Genomic DNA, 17362 nt, shown 5'->3' on the forward strand with positions numbered 1-17362 from the left:
AAAAACCTTTCAATGAATAAATTAACTATAAGAATACCTTTTTTTATCAATAGAAAAAATGTAACTTATAAGCAAAATTATTCTAAAATAAGTAAAAAATACATTAGATAATAAGTATTTATTAAAAATTAAAATTATGCAGGTGTCAAAAATTTAAGTAAGAATTATTAAAATGATCAGTTGATTCTATGCTAGACATCAGTACTCACAGATACTTAGAACAATACGATCACACAGTTTATGAAAATCAAGTATTACGAAAATTCCTTTTTTGTATTAATTGTTTTAAATTACTGCAAAAATTATACTCTGCCTTCGTATAAAAAGTACTTAAATTTCCTAGATTTCATGTGTCTAAAATTCTTGATATAAAAAAAAAATATTCAACAAAGTTAATCCTAGATTTTTGTAAACTTTATAAAAGAAGTCTAAACTAAAACTAGTAAAAAATTAAAATTGAAACCAAAAAAAATGCAGTCGTCAAATAAGAGTGAAAAGAAGCTTACTCCAATTCAGGAATTTTATGATGGTAAAAGTATATTCATAACTGGCGGAACAGGTTTTATGGGCAAGTTATTAATCGAGAGATTGTTAAGGAGTTGTCCTAACATCAAGTGCATTTATATCTTGATACGTACAAAAAAAGGAAAAGATGTATTTCAACGCAAAATCGAGTTGTTTCAAGATACGGTAAGTTTGAAAAAAATAATCAAATATTATATTCTTAATTTTTGTTTACTTTTACATAACACAAAAATTATTTTTTTTTTATAAAATAGTACTTGTTATACATATTTAATCAATCAAAATTAATATCTGCTATTATTTTTAACAATCGTTGAAATTATAAAAAGTTAAAAAAAAGTATAGAAATCATACGCTATATAATATATAAATATATTGAATAGATAGAATATACAACGTTTTCTATGCTCACTTTCCAGGTATTTTCTAAACTACGAGAAGAAAAACCAAAATTTCAAAATAAAATAATTTGCATTACTGGTGATTGTAAATTGCCAAATCTCTCGGTATCACAACTTTAGATAGAACTACTCTAATAAAAGAGATTTCTATTGTTTTTCATGCTGCGGCTACGACAAGGTTCAAGAAAACTTTAAAATCAGCGACAGTTACGAACTTACAAGCATTGTGTTCAGGATTGGCATATATTGTTAAGCAACCCCCCTTTTTGGGCCTTGTAACAAGTGTGAGTGTGTCTGTAGTGGTATTGTCACTACAGCGCGTTTGTTAGTCAGGTGTGTCTGTGTTGCGTCATTCGCGGTATTGTCGCGGACTACTTGGTGCGTGTAATGTATGTATTAATGCGCGAATCTTGGGCTAGCGTGCTCATCACGCTATGTGCGTCGCGCCACCAGTCGCCTCTTGTATTGCCGATCTACTAGACGTACTACCGAACGTCATTAACTCAGCAGTCGCCTCTTGTATTGCCGAGCTATTAGACGTACTATCTAACATTTTGTGGTCCTTCGAACCGAATTCACTTTCAATTCTAATTTTACATTTTCTCAGCCCTAAATACTATAAATTTTTTGGTCCTTCGAGCCGGATACACTCTTATTTTACTTCTACATTCTTCCGAACTAACTTTTGTTAACTCTCTTAGTTCAAATATTGCCATTACAAGTGATTGTGTAAATTTTTAAATATCGGCACGAGGCGACTCAGGGAGTTCTCCCACAAGATTTCAGTAAAAGCACCTGTGTTTTGTCAGTGTGCTGAGTGGTTTAGAGCACTCATTAATTTTGTCAAATTTTTATTTGACATACTAATTCATTTCTCAAATTTCTCTCATTAAATAGAGATCTTTTTGTAAGTCTCACGTCTTACGTGAGCAAATCATCACTCATCATTTATCGAGAGTTGCGTCCGCGCATCTCGAATCATCTCATTAAAAAAGCCTTGTAAAATTATAACATACTAAAATTCCAATGCGTCATGTAAATTTTAGTTAGACATTAAAAAGACGCAGGCAGCCGAGAGTTTCAAGCATCAAGGTCAACGCTAGCAGTAGCAGTACGAAAAAGACTTCGAACATCGCAGCATTTCGGAAAGTTGGACATTAAAAAGACTTCGAATATCGCAGCATTTCGGAAGGCTGGACATTAAAAGGACGCAGGCTGCCGAGAGTTTTAAGCATCAAGGTCAGCACAAGCAGTAGCAGTACGACAAAGACTTCGAACAGCACACCATTTCGCGAGGTAAACAACTTTGGCCTTCAATGACTCATTCCTTGTTAGATCTAACGAAGCAAGAGAATATCAGTGAGTATAAACTAAAAGTCACGCGAACATTCTCTTCCGAGAGAGAATATTATTTTCAAAAATAAATTGTATGTTAGCATTAGCTTAATATGCCAGGTTATTTTCAGTTGGATTGCGAAATGAAATATTATTTCCTTTAGTCAAAGGTTACATAGTTTATAAATAAGCTTTTATTTTCCTCTTGAAAATAGATATTATAACCAAAAGTAATATGGAAAAAATTTAACTGATAATATTGAATGTCGTATTGGCTTTGTTTACTCGTTTGCGTTCTGCTACATGAAGTAACTTTCTGTATACATCTTATATTTAGAATAATGCTATACACCCTTGATGATAAACTATTCATTTAGCTAACGAAAATAATTCTATACTTGAAACCAATAAAGTAAAATTTCTTTACAAATAATAATTTAATAAAATAATATATTTACAAATAATATTTTAAATCGTAAATACGCGTAGATTTAAATTTAAATTTATTAATTATTAAATTGTTTAAATTAAATATTTCTAATATTTTTACAAGTAATTTTGAATAATATTCGTTAGAGCTAATAATTTCTTTGGATATAATATTTGTTTACATCAATCGTGTGAGCATTAAGCGAGACCAAGCTAAGGGTCAACCATATACAGACTCAACTTTCATCTATAATCGTTGATAATCACATTATATTAATTATAATCATACATTATTATTAATAATTTACATATTGGTAATTTGAGAAAATTTATATATATACTACTTTAGATATAAGATTGAATTAAGTGTATAAAGATTGTATACACTGTTGCACTACTGTTACACTCTCACAACCGTACATGTTAGTCGGTAACGGTAGCATTTAGTAACCTATTACCCTGTTGTGGTTAGGATATATCTCTAGTATTGCACTAGTAGAAAATTCATCATTTAATTAAGCGTTTCTCATTTTGAAACCATTAACTATACTTTTGAAGTCTCTTATTGTTATTAGGCGACTATACAGTCCTCTTGTAGTATACTTGTAGGACATATTACTCTATAGTGAATCAATTCAAATAATCACTATTTCAATTATTAATTCAAGGTATTCATTCACTAATTCACTTATTAATTCAAGGTAGTAATCAAAATAAGAAAAAATGGAAGTATTGTACTCCAATCAGAAAAGATTGCAAAATCAGATTGCAAATGCCTTTTCCAATTTTAAAAAATTAGGCCAGCCTAAAATGCTAGCTGGTCATGGTAGGGCAAGATTACAGCAAATGAATGAAAGATTTAAACAGTTCAAGTTAAATCACAATGAAATATTAGAATTAAAGGATGTATCTGTTAGTCACGATTACTTTAAACATGACCTCTTTGATAATGTAGAAGAGAATTATTATAATAATTTAGGTGAGTTTAATGAATTTTTAACCCCTTTAAATACATTTGTCGGTGAAAGCCACCACAACCAATCTTTTAATAGTAATAATTCTGTTAGCTTTCAAAGTTTACCTACAATAGAAATACCCACCTTCTCTGGCAAATATGAAGAGTGGTCTAACTTTAGAGATAATAACAAGACAGGTACTGTAACAAGTCTTCATGTTACTGAAGTAGTACCACTTAACGAATTAGTAAAACAGTTTTGGGAAGTAGAGGAAATTCAAAATCCTTCAGAATACTTAACTAATGAGGAAAAGGAGTGTGAAAAGATCTTTAAAGACACTCATCTTATTACAGACTCTGGCAGATTCAGTGTTAAATTACCTTTTAAAGTTTCAACTGATTCACTACATGCCGAGTCGCAGAAAAGCTATCAATTAGCTAAAAATATGTTACTTAGAATGGAAACTCGTTTCAATTCAAATGTAAAATTGAAATCTCCTTATAGCTCATTTTTGAAAGAGTACCTTGACCTCAATCATATGAGTTTAGTTATTTCAGATATTTCAGTACCCCGTTGGTACTTACCACATCATGGGGTTATAAAGGAAGCCAGTACTACCACAAAGCTTCGGGTAGTCTTTAATGGCTCAGCCACTGTTGGCAAAAACACATCTCTCAATGCTGTTTTACATGCAGGACAGAATCTGCTGCCCAACATTTTCGATTTAATTTTAAAATGGAGAAACTATAGATTCGTCTTTATTGCTGATATTCAAAAGATGTTCCGACAAATTTTAATTCAGCTTTCAGATAGACCATATCAATCCATACTTTGGCGGGAAAATCCTCAAGAAAATATTATTTTTCCAGATTTAAATGTGTTCCAAAAGATAGTATGCTTCAGGTTGTTAAAATATAAATATAAATCACGAGATGAAATCCAACGCAATGTTGAGAATTTGCTTGCTAAATTAAAATTAAGTGAAAAACGAAATTGTCTTCCCACCAAATTGTCTGGTTGTCAAAAGAGACGTGTTTGTCTGGGATTGGCACTCATTGGTGATGCTAGTGCATTCGGTAGAAAGAATATAGCAGATTATCATAATCATGTAGTTGTATCTGCTGAATTTAATAGCACGAATACTTCAGAGATAACTGTCAATGGTTTATATTCTGGAACGATGATGCACAGTTTACCCCTGACTATGAATATTTAGTCAAATATCATCCTTCGTAATATAACTGGGGACAACAAATATTCCATCGAAATATCTAAACAACAATTACTCAATTCAATTTCTTCGTATGAAATGGAACCACTTTCACGAGTTTCAACACTTTGTTCCGTTTTATTTCTCAATTTAGCACTATTTGTTATTCATTCGTTACAAGAATCTTCTAATAAAGTTAAACAGTTACAACGAATGACTGGAGTTACGTCTGTGTCGTATTGGCTCACCATGTTTCTTTTCGATTTTCTAATTTGCTTAATATCCTCATTATTTATTACACTAGGATTTTGCATAAGGGATTTTATATTAGACATACGTTTATATCGTCAAACAGAAATATTATTAACAATATTATTGCTAGTAATCGTTGGTTTAAACTTTATATTTATATCATACATATTTAGTTTCTTTAACAAATCTAGAAGTACTGTAATAACTATTTTAAGTATTACACCTATTGGAATTGCTTTCATACAATATGTGGTATTTACAATACTACAAGATTATGAAACGATGAAAATGATTTTACAACGATTATCCTTTTTAATGCCATATATAAGTTTCTTCCACGGGGAATTTTTATTCCTAACCGTGGCTGTAACAAATGCAAATTGTCGACGTTAATCAAGCAAAATTTTACAGCAACAGTGTAAAAATGGAATTTATACTCCATGTTGCGACATGAACTGTGTAGATGGTGTTTGTAATAAGCCTATGCCATATATTGGAAATTTTGAAAGGGCCATTAGGTCGCATCATAAAGGTATGGACAGTTACGGATGGACTTGTGCGAGTTGTGAGAGTGAAAACGGCAACTACAGAATTAGATAGACCAATTACAAAGTTAGTATTGCTTTTGCATAATGATGATTTAATTAATAATTTTGATGATGCGTTGAAACGTGAGTCTGACATTAATATTAAGTAAAAATTTAGTAAACCAATTATTGTAAAATGTTTACCTAAGAAAAGGAAAATCGTCATATGTCAAGATTAAAAAATCTTTCAGTTTTTTTTTTTTGTCAATTTAATAAGTTAATTTTCCTTATTTTATTTGTAATGATAGCACTAAAAAAATTCATGATGATTTAAGTTCAAACATATCATATTTAATGATACTGTTTTTTTTTTTCTCTCTTCGTTTTCTAACTAATCTAAGATGACACATTAGAATTCTGACTTTTCATTTTGTTTTACATTGATGCACCCGACGCTCCGCTGATGCATCAACCAGGGGAGTATGTTCAGGATTGGCATATATTGTTAAGCAACCCCCCTTTTTGGGCCTTGTAACAAGTGTGAGTGTGTCTGTAGTGGTATTGTCACTACAGCGCGTTTGTTAGTCAGGTGTGTCTGTGTTGCGTCATTCGCGGTATTGTCGCGGACTACTTGGTGCGTGTAATGTATGTATTAATGCGCGAATCTTGGGCTAGCGTGCTCATCGCGCTATGTGCGTCGCGCCACCAGTCGCCTCTTGTATTGCCGATCTACTAGACGTACTACCGAACGTCATTAACTCAGCAGTCGCCTCTTGTATTGCCGAGCTATTAGACGTACTATCTAACATTTTGTGGTCCTTCGAACCGAATTCACTTTCAATTCTAATTTTACATTTTCTCAGCCCTAAATACTATACACATTGAATTATATGATTAGCCTCTCAAAGGAAATGCCAAGGTTGAAGGTACGAATATTTAACTTTATGTGCATTAATTATAAACTTTCTAAATTTTTCAATGAAAAAATAGAATTTTAGAAATATTTTTTATGTTCACTGTAATAGAGTTTTGTTCATGTATCCACGGTTTATTCCCATTGTCTTCACAATCCAATTGAGGAGAAATTTTATGAACCACCGATTGACGATGAAAAATTTATTAATTTGGTTGAAAGTTTAAATGAAAAATTACTGAATTATATTACCCCAAAGTATGTTTCTATCTTCAATCTTTAATTATCGGACGAGAACTTGTATTTTCAGCACGGTATGGCCGTTAACCAATCATCAATTATACGGATAATTATTATATAACTTCTTTTATAAAAGAATATTAAAAAAATGTTTCATGTTATTATTTGAATTTAGATTACTTCAATCATGGCCAAATACATATGTATACACGAAATCAATTGCTGAAAATATAATAAGGAAACAAGCTGGTTTGCTACCGATCGGAATATTTCGTCCAGCAATTGGTTAGTAAAATGAATAATTTCTAAAAAAAAAAATGACGAAAATTTCAATTAAATAATATTTTTAGTTGTATCAACGTATCGAGAACCAGTTCCGGGATGGGTTGATAATTTTAACGGTCCAATGGGAATTTTCGCTGGTGCTGGAAAAGGTTTAATCAGATCACATCATTGCGATGAATCTATAAAATCAGCTGTAGTACCAGGAGATCTGACTATAAATGCATTAATCGTTAGCGCATGGGACATAGCAAACAATCGAAGGTATCGAATAATTATTTGCTAAAAAAAATACTTTAACTATTGAATAAAGAAAACTTTCTGGATAAAATTTAATTATATCATTCTTTTTAAAATATTACATTTTCTACTTCAGATCCGAAAAAGATATTCCAATATATAACTATACATCTGATGACAATCCTATAACTAACAAGCAAATTCGAGTATTGTCTTTAAAATACGGATTATTAACACCATTCAAAGATGCAGTTTGGTATAATAGCATAGCCGGTAGAAAATGCAGATTACATCATCTTTTCTATGTATATTTTCTACATTATCTACCAGCAACCATATTAGATTTTGGAATGGTATGCTGCGCCAAAAAGCCAAAGTATAATTATTTCTAACATTCTCTTATTATAGGAATACAAATTTCCCAAAGAAATTTCAATATATCTCATTAATTTTTTTTTGCTTGTTTTAGGTTTGTTAGAATGTATATTAGATTACACAAAATGTTAGAAGTACTTAGTTATTTTTGTTTAAAAGAATGGAAGATTAAAAATAAAAGATGGACAGAAACATTCAGTAAATTACAAAACGAAGATCGAGAATCATTCTATTGCGATATGAAAGACGTCTTTTGGGATAACTATTTAAGACTTTTCTATTAGGTATAAGATTATACCTCTTAAAGGATCTAATGGAAACTGTACCACAAGCTCGTAAAAAGTGGAGAAGGTATTTATCCTTTTTTTGTCTTTTAAATATAAGTCCATTATTTAAAATTTCTTTCAAATAATTCTTATAATATTTCATATTTTTTAGGCTATACTGGATTCATCAGACATTAAAATTTTTATTTGCTAGTATTTTTATCACGATTGTATGTATATTGATTTATTATCACATTTGCGTATGTCTAAAATAAAAATTTTTCATCGGGATATTTGGACACGGAGCAAGAAGTGTTATTTTTTATTGCAAAAAAGTTTTAATTAAACACTTTTCTACTTTATGAATCTTTAATAATAAATACAGATTTTTTAAGTATTACATTTTAAGAAATGCATGTTGTAAATTGGAAGTTCCTACTTTTACCCTTGCGTATATAAGAGATTAAGTATATGGAATTGAAATGAAAACTTTGTGATTTTCGTTAAACTTAAATGTCAATTGTATTATATAATAGTATTTATTTTCTTTAATCTGAATCGAAACTATTTTAATTTCTACATTTTTTTACGTTTACGCAGCTATATGTGTTAACGTAAATTATGTAAATGAATCTAGAAATATATTCATAACGAAATATTAATTTTCATAAATAGAATTTTAAATACGTTTTTTGTAGTTTATTCATTACCGGTTTAGTGTTTGAAATTTCAACCTTCATCTAAAAATTGTCAATACCACTTTCACGTTAGTGTACCAATTCTAATCACATTGATCATTTTATATAATAAATATATGTAAAAAATCGTTTTATTGTTTTTCTTATCAGCTTATAGAATACAATACATAAACAAAGTAATAAAAAGGTCTTTTTTATTAGCTGAAAACGTGCAATTTATACAACATTATTCTAATGTTACGAGATAAAACTTTAGATCATGAATATTTATGGCAAATGCAAGATTGTAAACCGGTTCAAGAAATAAGAACTGCTAAATTTATCCATTAGTTCTATGCTAGATGTCAACACTTGCACATACTGAGAATAATACAATCACATAGTTAATAAGAATTGATAGTTACGATAATTCGGGTCTTAATCGCGTTTTGTGTAAGTTTATTTAAATTACTGCAATAATTATACTTTGTCTTCGCATAGAAACCTAATAAGTGTTCTAGATTTTTCCATGCAAATACTTATTAAGCATTTGTAAGAAAGATCAATCAATCAGTGGATACTGGATAACTCAATAAATAAGAGAAAGTTCCCGAAAAATGAAAGACACGAATTCCAGTACGTCCAGCAGTCCAGTCTTTTTCCACGAATTTGGCAATTAAAAAGTCTGCTGATATAGAGATATTTTTAGGTAACATCTTCTAAAATCTAACAAAAACACAAGAAAAATAAGGAAAAAAAAATTAGAAGAAGTGGTTTTAAAATACTGGCGATGTGGAACTGTTTTAGCTAAAATATTAATAAAAGAGATTTAAGGTGCCCAGCATCGCGTTCAGAATGACACGTGTAAAAAATTAGAAATGTAAAAGAGAGAAGTAAAGTAAGAGAACATTCGGACATGAATTTTTTTAGGGAGGAGGGGTAGATTGTAGTGAAAAACGATCGCCTACATGCCAAACTACTATAAAGCTTTCGAAAAGTAATTAATTAGTACACACTGGATTGCTCAGTATATAAAAGCAGCCATCAGAAAGCAAAAGATATCAGTTCGAGTCCGGACAGCTCGTTAAGCAGTCCAGTCTTTTATCACGAATCTTTCGTTACATATGTATAAACTTTTTGATAGAAGTGAACAAAAATTAAACCAAGTAAATCCTCGATCTTTATATAAATCTTAGATAAAGTCTAAACCAAACATAATAAAAAATAAAATTTTATACCTAAAAAAATGCAATCACCCAGTAATAATGATAAGAAGCTTACTCCAATTCAGAAGTTTTATGATGGTCAAAGTATATTCATAACTGGCGGAACAGGTTTTATGGGAAAGTTATTAATCGAGAAATTGTTAAGGAGTTGTCCTACCATCATGTGCATTTATATTTTAATTCGTCCGAAAAAAAGGAAAGACGTACTTCAACGCAAAAATGAATTATTCCAAGATACAGTAAGTTTAAAAAAAATAATCAATTACTATATTCTTTATTTTTGTTTACTTTTACATAATACAAAAATTATTTTTTTTTATAAAATAGTACTTGTTATACGTATTTAATCAATCAAAATTAATATCTGCTATTATTTTTAACAATCGTTGAAATTATAAAAAGTTAAAAAAAAGTATAGAAATCATACGTTATATAATATATAAATATATTGAATAGATAGAATATACAACGTTTTCTATGCTCACTTTCCAGGTATTTTCTAAACTACGAGAAGAACAACCAAAATTCCAGGAAAAAATAGTTTGCATTATGGGTGATTGTACTTTACCGAATCTTGGAATGACGATTGTAGATAGAAATATTTTAATAAAAGAAATTTCCATTGTTTTTCATGCTGCAGCTACGACAAGGTTTAACGAAAATTTAAAATCAGCGACAGTTACGAACGTACAAGCATTAAAATATATGATTAGCCTTTCAAAGGAAATGCCAAAGTTAAAGGTACAAATATTTAACTTTATGTGCATTAATTATAAGCTTGTTGAATTTCTTCTTAAAATAAATGAAGATATAAAATGTTGTAAAAATTCATTATGTTGAATGTATTAGAGTTTTGTTCATGTATCTACGGTTTATTCCTGTTGTCTTCACAATCCAATTGAGGAGAAATTTTATGAACCACCGATTGACGATGAAAAATTGATCAATATGTTGGAAAATATAAATGATGAATTAGTGGATAATGTTTCAACAAGGTACGTATATCTTTAATAATCAATTATTTAAACTAATTTCTCTATAATTTACTATAAATATATTTAAAAAAAATATATGATTTTAGATTAATTGAGGGATGGCCAAATACTTATGTTTATACTAAATCAATAGCTGAAAATATAATAAAGAAACAAGCTGGTTTGCTACCGATCGGAATATTCCGTCCAGGAATTGGTTAGAATAAACATAATCTTATAGAAAATAAAGACACAACAATTTTAATAAAAATAATGTTAACAGTGATATCAACGTATCGCGAACCGATCGAAGGATGGGTCGATAATTATAATGGTCCAATGGGGATTCTCGCTGGTGCTGCAAAAGGTTTAATCAGATCGCATCATTGCGATGAATCCGTAAAACCAGCTATAGTACCAGGAGATTTGACTACAAATGCAATAATAGTTAGCGCATGGGACATAGCAAACAATCGAAGGTATCGAATAATTATTTGCTAAAAAAAAATACTTTTATCATAGAATAAAGAAAACTATCTGGATAAAATTCAATCAAATAATTTTTTTTTTAAATATTACATTTTCTACTTTAGATCCGAAGAAGATATTCCAATATATAACTATACATCTGATGACAATCCTATAACTTACAATCAGATGAGAGTATTGGCATTAGAGCATGGATTATTAACACCGTTCAAAGATGCAGTTTGGTATTGTAGCTTTGCTGGTAGAAAAAGTCTATTACTTCATCTTTTCTACATATATTTTCTACATTATCTACCAGCTACCATAATGGATTTTGGAATGTTGTGCTGCGCCAAAAAGCCAAAGTATAATTATTACTAACATTCTCTTTTTATAGGAATACAAATTTCCCAAAGAAATTTCAATATATCTCATTAATTTATTTTTTTTTTTTTGCTTATTTTAGGTTTGTTAGAATGTATATTAGATTACACAAAATGTTGAAAGTACTCAGTTATTTTTCTTTAAAAGAATGGAAGTTTAAAAATGAAAGATGGACAGAAGCACTCAGTAAATTACAAAAAGAAGATCAAGAATTATTCTATTGCGATATAAAAGACGTCTTTTGGGATAACTATTTTAGAACTTTTCTATTAGGTGTAAGATTATATCTCTTAAAGGATCCCATGGAAACTGTACCAAAAGCTCGTAAAAAGTGGAGAAGGTATTTATCCTTTTCTTGTTTGTTAATTATAAATCTATTATTTGAAATTGCTTACAAATAATTCTTACTGTTTTTTATATTTTTTAGGCTATACTGGATTCATCAGACAGTTAAATATTTATTTGCTAGTATTTTTATCACGATTGTATGTATATTGATTTATAAATTAATTATCACGTTTGCGTATGTCTAAAAATAAAATTTTTCATCGGCATATTGGGACACGGAGCAAGAAGTGTTTTTTTTATTAGAAAAAAGTTTTAATTAAACACCTTTTCCTACTTTATGAATCTTTAATAATAAATACAGAGGTCTTAAGTATTACACTTTACGAAATGCATGTTGTAAATTGGAAGTTCCTACTTTTACCCTTGCGTATATAAGAGATTAATTATATGGAATTGAAATGAAAACTTTGTGATTTTCGTTAAACTTAAATGTTAATTGTATTATATAATAGAATTTATTTTCTTTAATCTGAATCGAAACTATTTTAATTTCTACATTTTTTTACGTTTACGCAGCTATATGTGTTACCGTTATTTATGTAAATGAATCTAGAAATATATTTATAACGAGGAATTAATTTTCACAGGTAGACTTTTAACTATATTTATTGTAGTTTATTCATTATCGGTTTTGTGCTTCCAAATTTTTACTTTGATTTAAAAAACAACAATATTATTTTCACGTTAGTGTACCAATTCTAATAACATCCACGAATTTTGCAATTAAAAAGTCGTCTGATATGGAGATATTTTTAGGTAACATCTTATAAAATCTAACAAAAACACAAGAAATATAAGGAAAAAATAAACTAGAAGAAGTGGTTTTAAAATACTGGCGATGTGGAACTGTTTTAGCTAAAATATTTACAAAAGAGATTTAAGGCGCCCAGAATCGCGTTCAGAATGACACGTGTAAAGAATTAGAAATGTAAAAGAGAGAAGTTAAGTAACAGAACATTCGGACTCAGATGAATTTTTTGTAAGGAGGAGGGGTAGATTGTAGTGAAAAACGATCGCCTATATGCCAAACTTCTATAAAGCTTTCGAAATGTAATTAATTAGTACACACTGGATAGCTAAGTATATAAAAGCAGCCATCAAAAAGCGATAGATATCAGTTCGAATCCGGACAGTCCGTAAAGCGGTCCAGTCTTTTATCAGAAATCTTTTGTTACATGTGTATAATATTTTTAATATAAATAAACAGAAATTAAACCAAGTTAATCCTTAATTATTGTAAGTGTCTAAGATAAAGTCTAAACCAGAACTCATAAAAAATTATCTATTAATCCTAAAAAAATGCAATCATCCAGTAATAGTGACAAGAAAGAAACAAAGACAATAGTGACAAAGAAGCTTACTCCAATCCAGAAGTTCTATGATGGTCAAAGTATATTCATAACTGGTGGAACAGGTTTTATGGGCAAGTTATTAATCGAGAAATTGTTAAGGAGTTGTCCTACCATCATGTGCATTTATATTTTAATTCGTCCGAAAAAAAGGAAAGACGTACTTCAACGCAAAAATGAATTATTCCAAGATACGGTAAGTTTGAAAAAAATAATCAATTATTATATTCTTAGTTTTTGTTTACTTTAACATAACACAAAAATTATTATTTTTTTATAAAATAGTACTTGTTATATATATTTAATCAATCAAAATTAATATCTGCTATTATTTTTAACAATCGTTGCAATTATAAAAAGTTAAAAAAAAGTATAGAAATCATACGTTATATAATATATAAATATATTGAATAGATAGAATATACGTTTTCTATGCTCACTTTCCAGGTATTTTCTAAACTACGAGAAGAACAACCAAAATTTCAAAATAAAATAATTTGCATTACTGGTGATTGTAAATTGCCAAATCTCGGTATCACAACTTTAGATAGAACTACTCTAATAAAAGAGATTTCTATTGTTTTTCATGCTGCAGCTACGACAAGGTTCAACGAAACTTTAAAATCAGCGACAGTTACGAACTTACAAGCATTGAATTATATGATTAGCCTCTCAAAGGAAATGCCAAGGTTGAAGGTACGAATATTTAACTTTATGTGCATTAATTATAAACTTTCTAAATTTCTCAATGAAAAAATAGAATTTTAGAAATATTTTTTATGTTCACTGTAATAGAGTTTTGTTCATGTATCCACGGTTTATTCCCATTGTCTTTACAATCCAATTGAGGAGAAATTTTATGAACCACCGATTGACGATCAAAAATTGATTAATTTGGTTGAAAGTTTAAATGAAAAATTACTGAATTATATTACCCCAAAGTATGTTTCTATCTTCAATCATCAATTATACAGATAATTATTATATTACTTCTTTTATAAAAGATTATTAAAAAAATGTTTCATGTTATTATTTGAATTTAGATTACTTCAATCATGGCCAAATACATATGTATACACGAAATCAATTGCTGAAAATATAATAAGGAAACAAGCTGGTTTGCTACCGATCGGAATATTTCGTCCAGCAATTGGTTAGTAAAATGAATAATTTCTAAAAAAAAATGACGAAAATTTCAATTAAATAATATTTTCAGTTGTATCAACGTATCGAGAACCAGTTCCGGGATGGGTTGATAATTTTAACGGTCCAATGGGAATTTTCGCTGGTGCTGGAAAAGGTTTAATCAGATCACATCATTGCGATGAATCTATAAAATCAGCTGTAGTACCAGGAGATCTGACTATAAATGCATTAATCGTTAGCGCATGGGACATAGCAAACAATCGAAGGTATCGAATTATTATTTGCTAAAAAAGATACTTTAACTATAGAATAAAGAAAACTTTCTGGATAAAATTTAATTATATCATTCTTTTTAAAATATTACATTTTCTACTTCAGATCCGAAAAAGATATTCCAATATATAACTATACATCTGATGACAATCCTATAACTAACAAGCAAATTCGAGTATTGTCTTTAAAATACGGATTATTAACACCATTCAAAGATGCAGTTTGGTATAATAACATAGCCGGTAGAAAATGCAGATTACATCATCTTTTCTATGTATATTTTCTACATTATCTACCAGCTACCATATTAGATTTTGGAATGTTATGCTGCGCCAAAAAGCCAAAGTATAATTATTACTAACATTCTCTTTTTATAAGAACACAGATTTCCCAAAGAAATTTCAATATATCTCATTAATTTAATTTTTTTGTTTGCTTATTTTAGGTTTGTTAGAATGTATATTAGATTACACAAAATGTTAGAAGTACTTAGTTATTTTTGTTTAAAAGAATGGAAGATTAAAAATAAAAGATGGATAGATGCATTTAGTAAATTACAAAACGAAGATCGAGAATTATTCTATTGCGATATGAAAGACGTTGTTTGGGATACTTATTTTAAAACATTTCTATTAGGTATAAGATTATACCTCTTAAAGGATCCCATGGAAACTGTACCAAAAGCTCGTAAAAAGTGGAGAAGGTATTTATCCTTTTTTCGTTTTTTAATTATAAAGCTATTATTCAAAATTTCTTTCAAATAATTCTTATAAATTTTTATATTTTTTAGACTATACTGGATTCATCAGACATTTAAATTTTTATTTGCTAGTATTTTTATCACGATTTTATATTATTTTTTTTATCAAAGTTAAAATTATGTAAATTTATTTATTTTATTATTATTGTTTTAATGAATGTCGTAATTTGATTTATTTTAGTGTTATTAAAAAATGTATGTAAAATATATGGTAAAACTTATATTCATGTATGTATAAAAGATAAAATATGAATAGTAAATAGTAATAAATTAATTCGTGCTTTGCATCAGAACTATTTTAACACTTGGAATGCCTTCAATACATTACTTTATTTCTTTTCTTAGTCTGTCACATTATTATTTTTTTAAATATACGGAAAATTCTAGAAAGAAAATTGTTCTCAATGCTTAATGTATGACTTCGTTATTGAAAGTACAAAAAACTTGATTGCAACGAATTAATATGCAAAGAAAAAAATAAAGACTGGTCTTTAACGTCTTACGGTTTTTCTACGTTTTTCATTAGTTTTGCCTCGCCTATTTCTATATTTATTAAAGAGAATGGAAATAATAAATGAGATCTAGGATAGTATGTTTTCAAACGTAAAATGGTAGCGGCATTTTCAACCACGATAAAGCGAAATAAAGGCGAATCTATAAAAAGAAATACGACGAAACTTTCTCATGAGGATCCTGGAAACGCCTCGAGCGAAAACTCCACCGAGAAGGAGCAACTTGGCAAAAAAGGGGCGGCGGCGGTGCTTTTACACCACCGACACCGCTAACGCTACCAAAGAGAAACCAAAAAGAAATAGTTTAACAACACTTGGATACCTCAAAACGATTATGAAACGAATCTCGCGTATGGCGAGGAAGGACAAAGTGGAAGGAAAAAAATCTTAGGGAAGAAAAAGTAAAAGAGGTGGAAGAAGAAGAAGAAGAAGAAGAAGAAGACAGGAGACAGCTCGTAAAAGATCGTCCCAACACACACACATACCACCTGTGTATGATTTTACACTACGTAACTTATGTTAGATGGACCGACGACAAAGATGATGAAGAAGAAGAAGAAGAAGAAGAAGAAGAAGAAGAAGAAGACGACAAAATGTTATAAGAAGAACAGTCCTTTCCACCTGTTTACGTAAGAACACAAATGATACGCTCTCGACGACAAATACCAAATTTATCAAACGCATCCGAATACCATCCATCAACTACCACATATATAAACTCATATGAAGAAAACATTTTCTTTCATTTAAAAATAAATCGTTATTGTGAGATAATTTTCTTTTTCTTTTTTTGTTAACTCTTTGCAGCACAGGATTTCAAATAATAAATAAAATAACCATATGTTGCATAGAAAGTTTTTTTATGTTTTATATGAAATAAAATTCGTCTATTTTTATTAATAGAGATATTGCATAATGTAAAAATAAATATACAAAAGAAATTGTATATTAACCAAGAGTAATAATTAATTGAGCTTTGAGTAAATAAGACGAAATATAAACTTAAATATAATAATAAATAAATAAATAATATTTACAATTAATCATAGATAACTATTGAAATATTCATACATTTTTCTAAGCTTAGTTTCTAATCAGATTTCAATCGATAATAAAAACTGGTTTGTTACCATATTTATTCCTCTGTTCGCATATTTATTCCTTTATCCTCATATATTCTCTTCTAACGTTCTCCTTAGCATACGTCCTTTATCGTCCTTTGTCGTTCTGACCGTGATCTTTACAATCTCATTTCATCTTTCCAATCTCGACACGAAGGATGTGGGAGCAATGG

General features: G+C 29.2%; 3 protein-coding genes across 3 annotated transcripts; all 3 read left to right on the top strand.

Annotated features, from left to right (window-relative positions):
- Positions 1–471: 471 nt before the first annotated feature.
- On the top strand, positions 472–8777 carry LOC107064457 (fatty acyl-CoA reductase wat). The gene is given in 11 exon segments (XM_089178745.1): positions 472–690; positions 945–1025; positions 1028–1149; positions 6516–6561; positions 6661–6806; positions 6964–7073; positions 7139–7334; positions 7447–7686; positions 7780–7949; positions 7952–8036; positions 8124–8777. Coding segments are annotated over 11 exon segments (1518 nt in total). The 3' UTR covers positions 8227–8777.
- A 183-nt stretch (positions 8778–8960) lies between these two features.
- LOC107073798 (fatty acyl-CoA reductase wat-like) lies at positions 8961–12412 on the top strand. The gene is made up of 8 exons (XM_089178744.1): positions 8961–10093; positions 10347–10595; positions 10704–10849; positions 10936–11045; positions 11112–11307; positions 11422–11661; positions 11763–12020; positions 12108–12412. Exons 1-8 carry the CDS (start codon positions 9875–9877, stop codon positions 12211–12213), a joined length of 1524 nt encoding a protein of 507 aa, XP_089034870.1. The 5' UTR covers positions 8961–9874; the 3' UTR covers positions 12214–12412.
- Positions 12413–13327: 915 nt separating this feature from the next.
- On the top strand, positions 13328–15671 carry LOC149030482 (fatty acyl-CoA reductase wat-like). Its single transcript, XM_089178957.1, has 8 exons — positions 13328–13573; positions 13825–14073; positions 14173–14318; positions 14421–14530; positions 14594–14789; positions 14902–15141; positions 15242–15499; positions 15587–15671. Exons 1-8 carry the CDS (start codon positions 13328–13330, stop codon positions 15669–15671), a joined length of 1530 nt encoding a protein of 509 aa, XP_089035083.1.
- The last annotated feature ends 1691 nt before the right edge of the window (positions 15672–17362 follow it).

Source organism: Polistes dominula, unplaced genomic scaffold (assembly GCF_049000335.1).
Source record: "Polistes dominula isolate Pdom_NZ unplaced genomic scaffold, Pdom_raw_medaka contig_18, whole genome shotgun sequence".
Lineage (NCBI taxonomy): Eukaryota > Metazoa > Arthropoda > Insecta > Hymenoptera > Vespidae > Polistes > Polistes dominula.

Coding starts and splice junctions, on each gene's coding strand:
- LOC107073798 (XM_089178744.1), top strand. CDS start 9,875: ATGCAATCACCCAGTAATAATGATAAGAAGCTTACTCCAATTCAGAAG. Junction 10,596..10,703: donor AGGAAATGCCAAAGTTAAAG/GTACAAATATTT, acceptor TGAATGTATTAG/AGTTTTGTTCATGTATCTAC. Junction 10,850..10,935: donor GTGGATAATGTTTCAACAAG/GTACGTATATCT, acceptor ATATGATTTTAG/ATTAATTGAGGGATGGCCAA.
- LOC149030482 (XM_089178957.1), top strand. CDS start 13,328: ATGCAATCATCCAGTAATAGTGACAAGAAAGAAACAAAGACAATAGTG. Junction 14,074..14,172: donor AGGAAATGCCAAGGTTGAAG/GTACGAATATTT, acceptor TCACTGTAATAG/AGTTTTGTTCATGTATCCAC. Junction 15,500..15,586: donor GCTCGTAAAAAGTGGAGAAG/GTATTTATCCTT, acceptor TATATTTTTTAG/ACTATACTGGATTCATCAGA.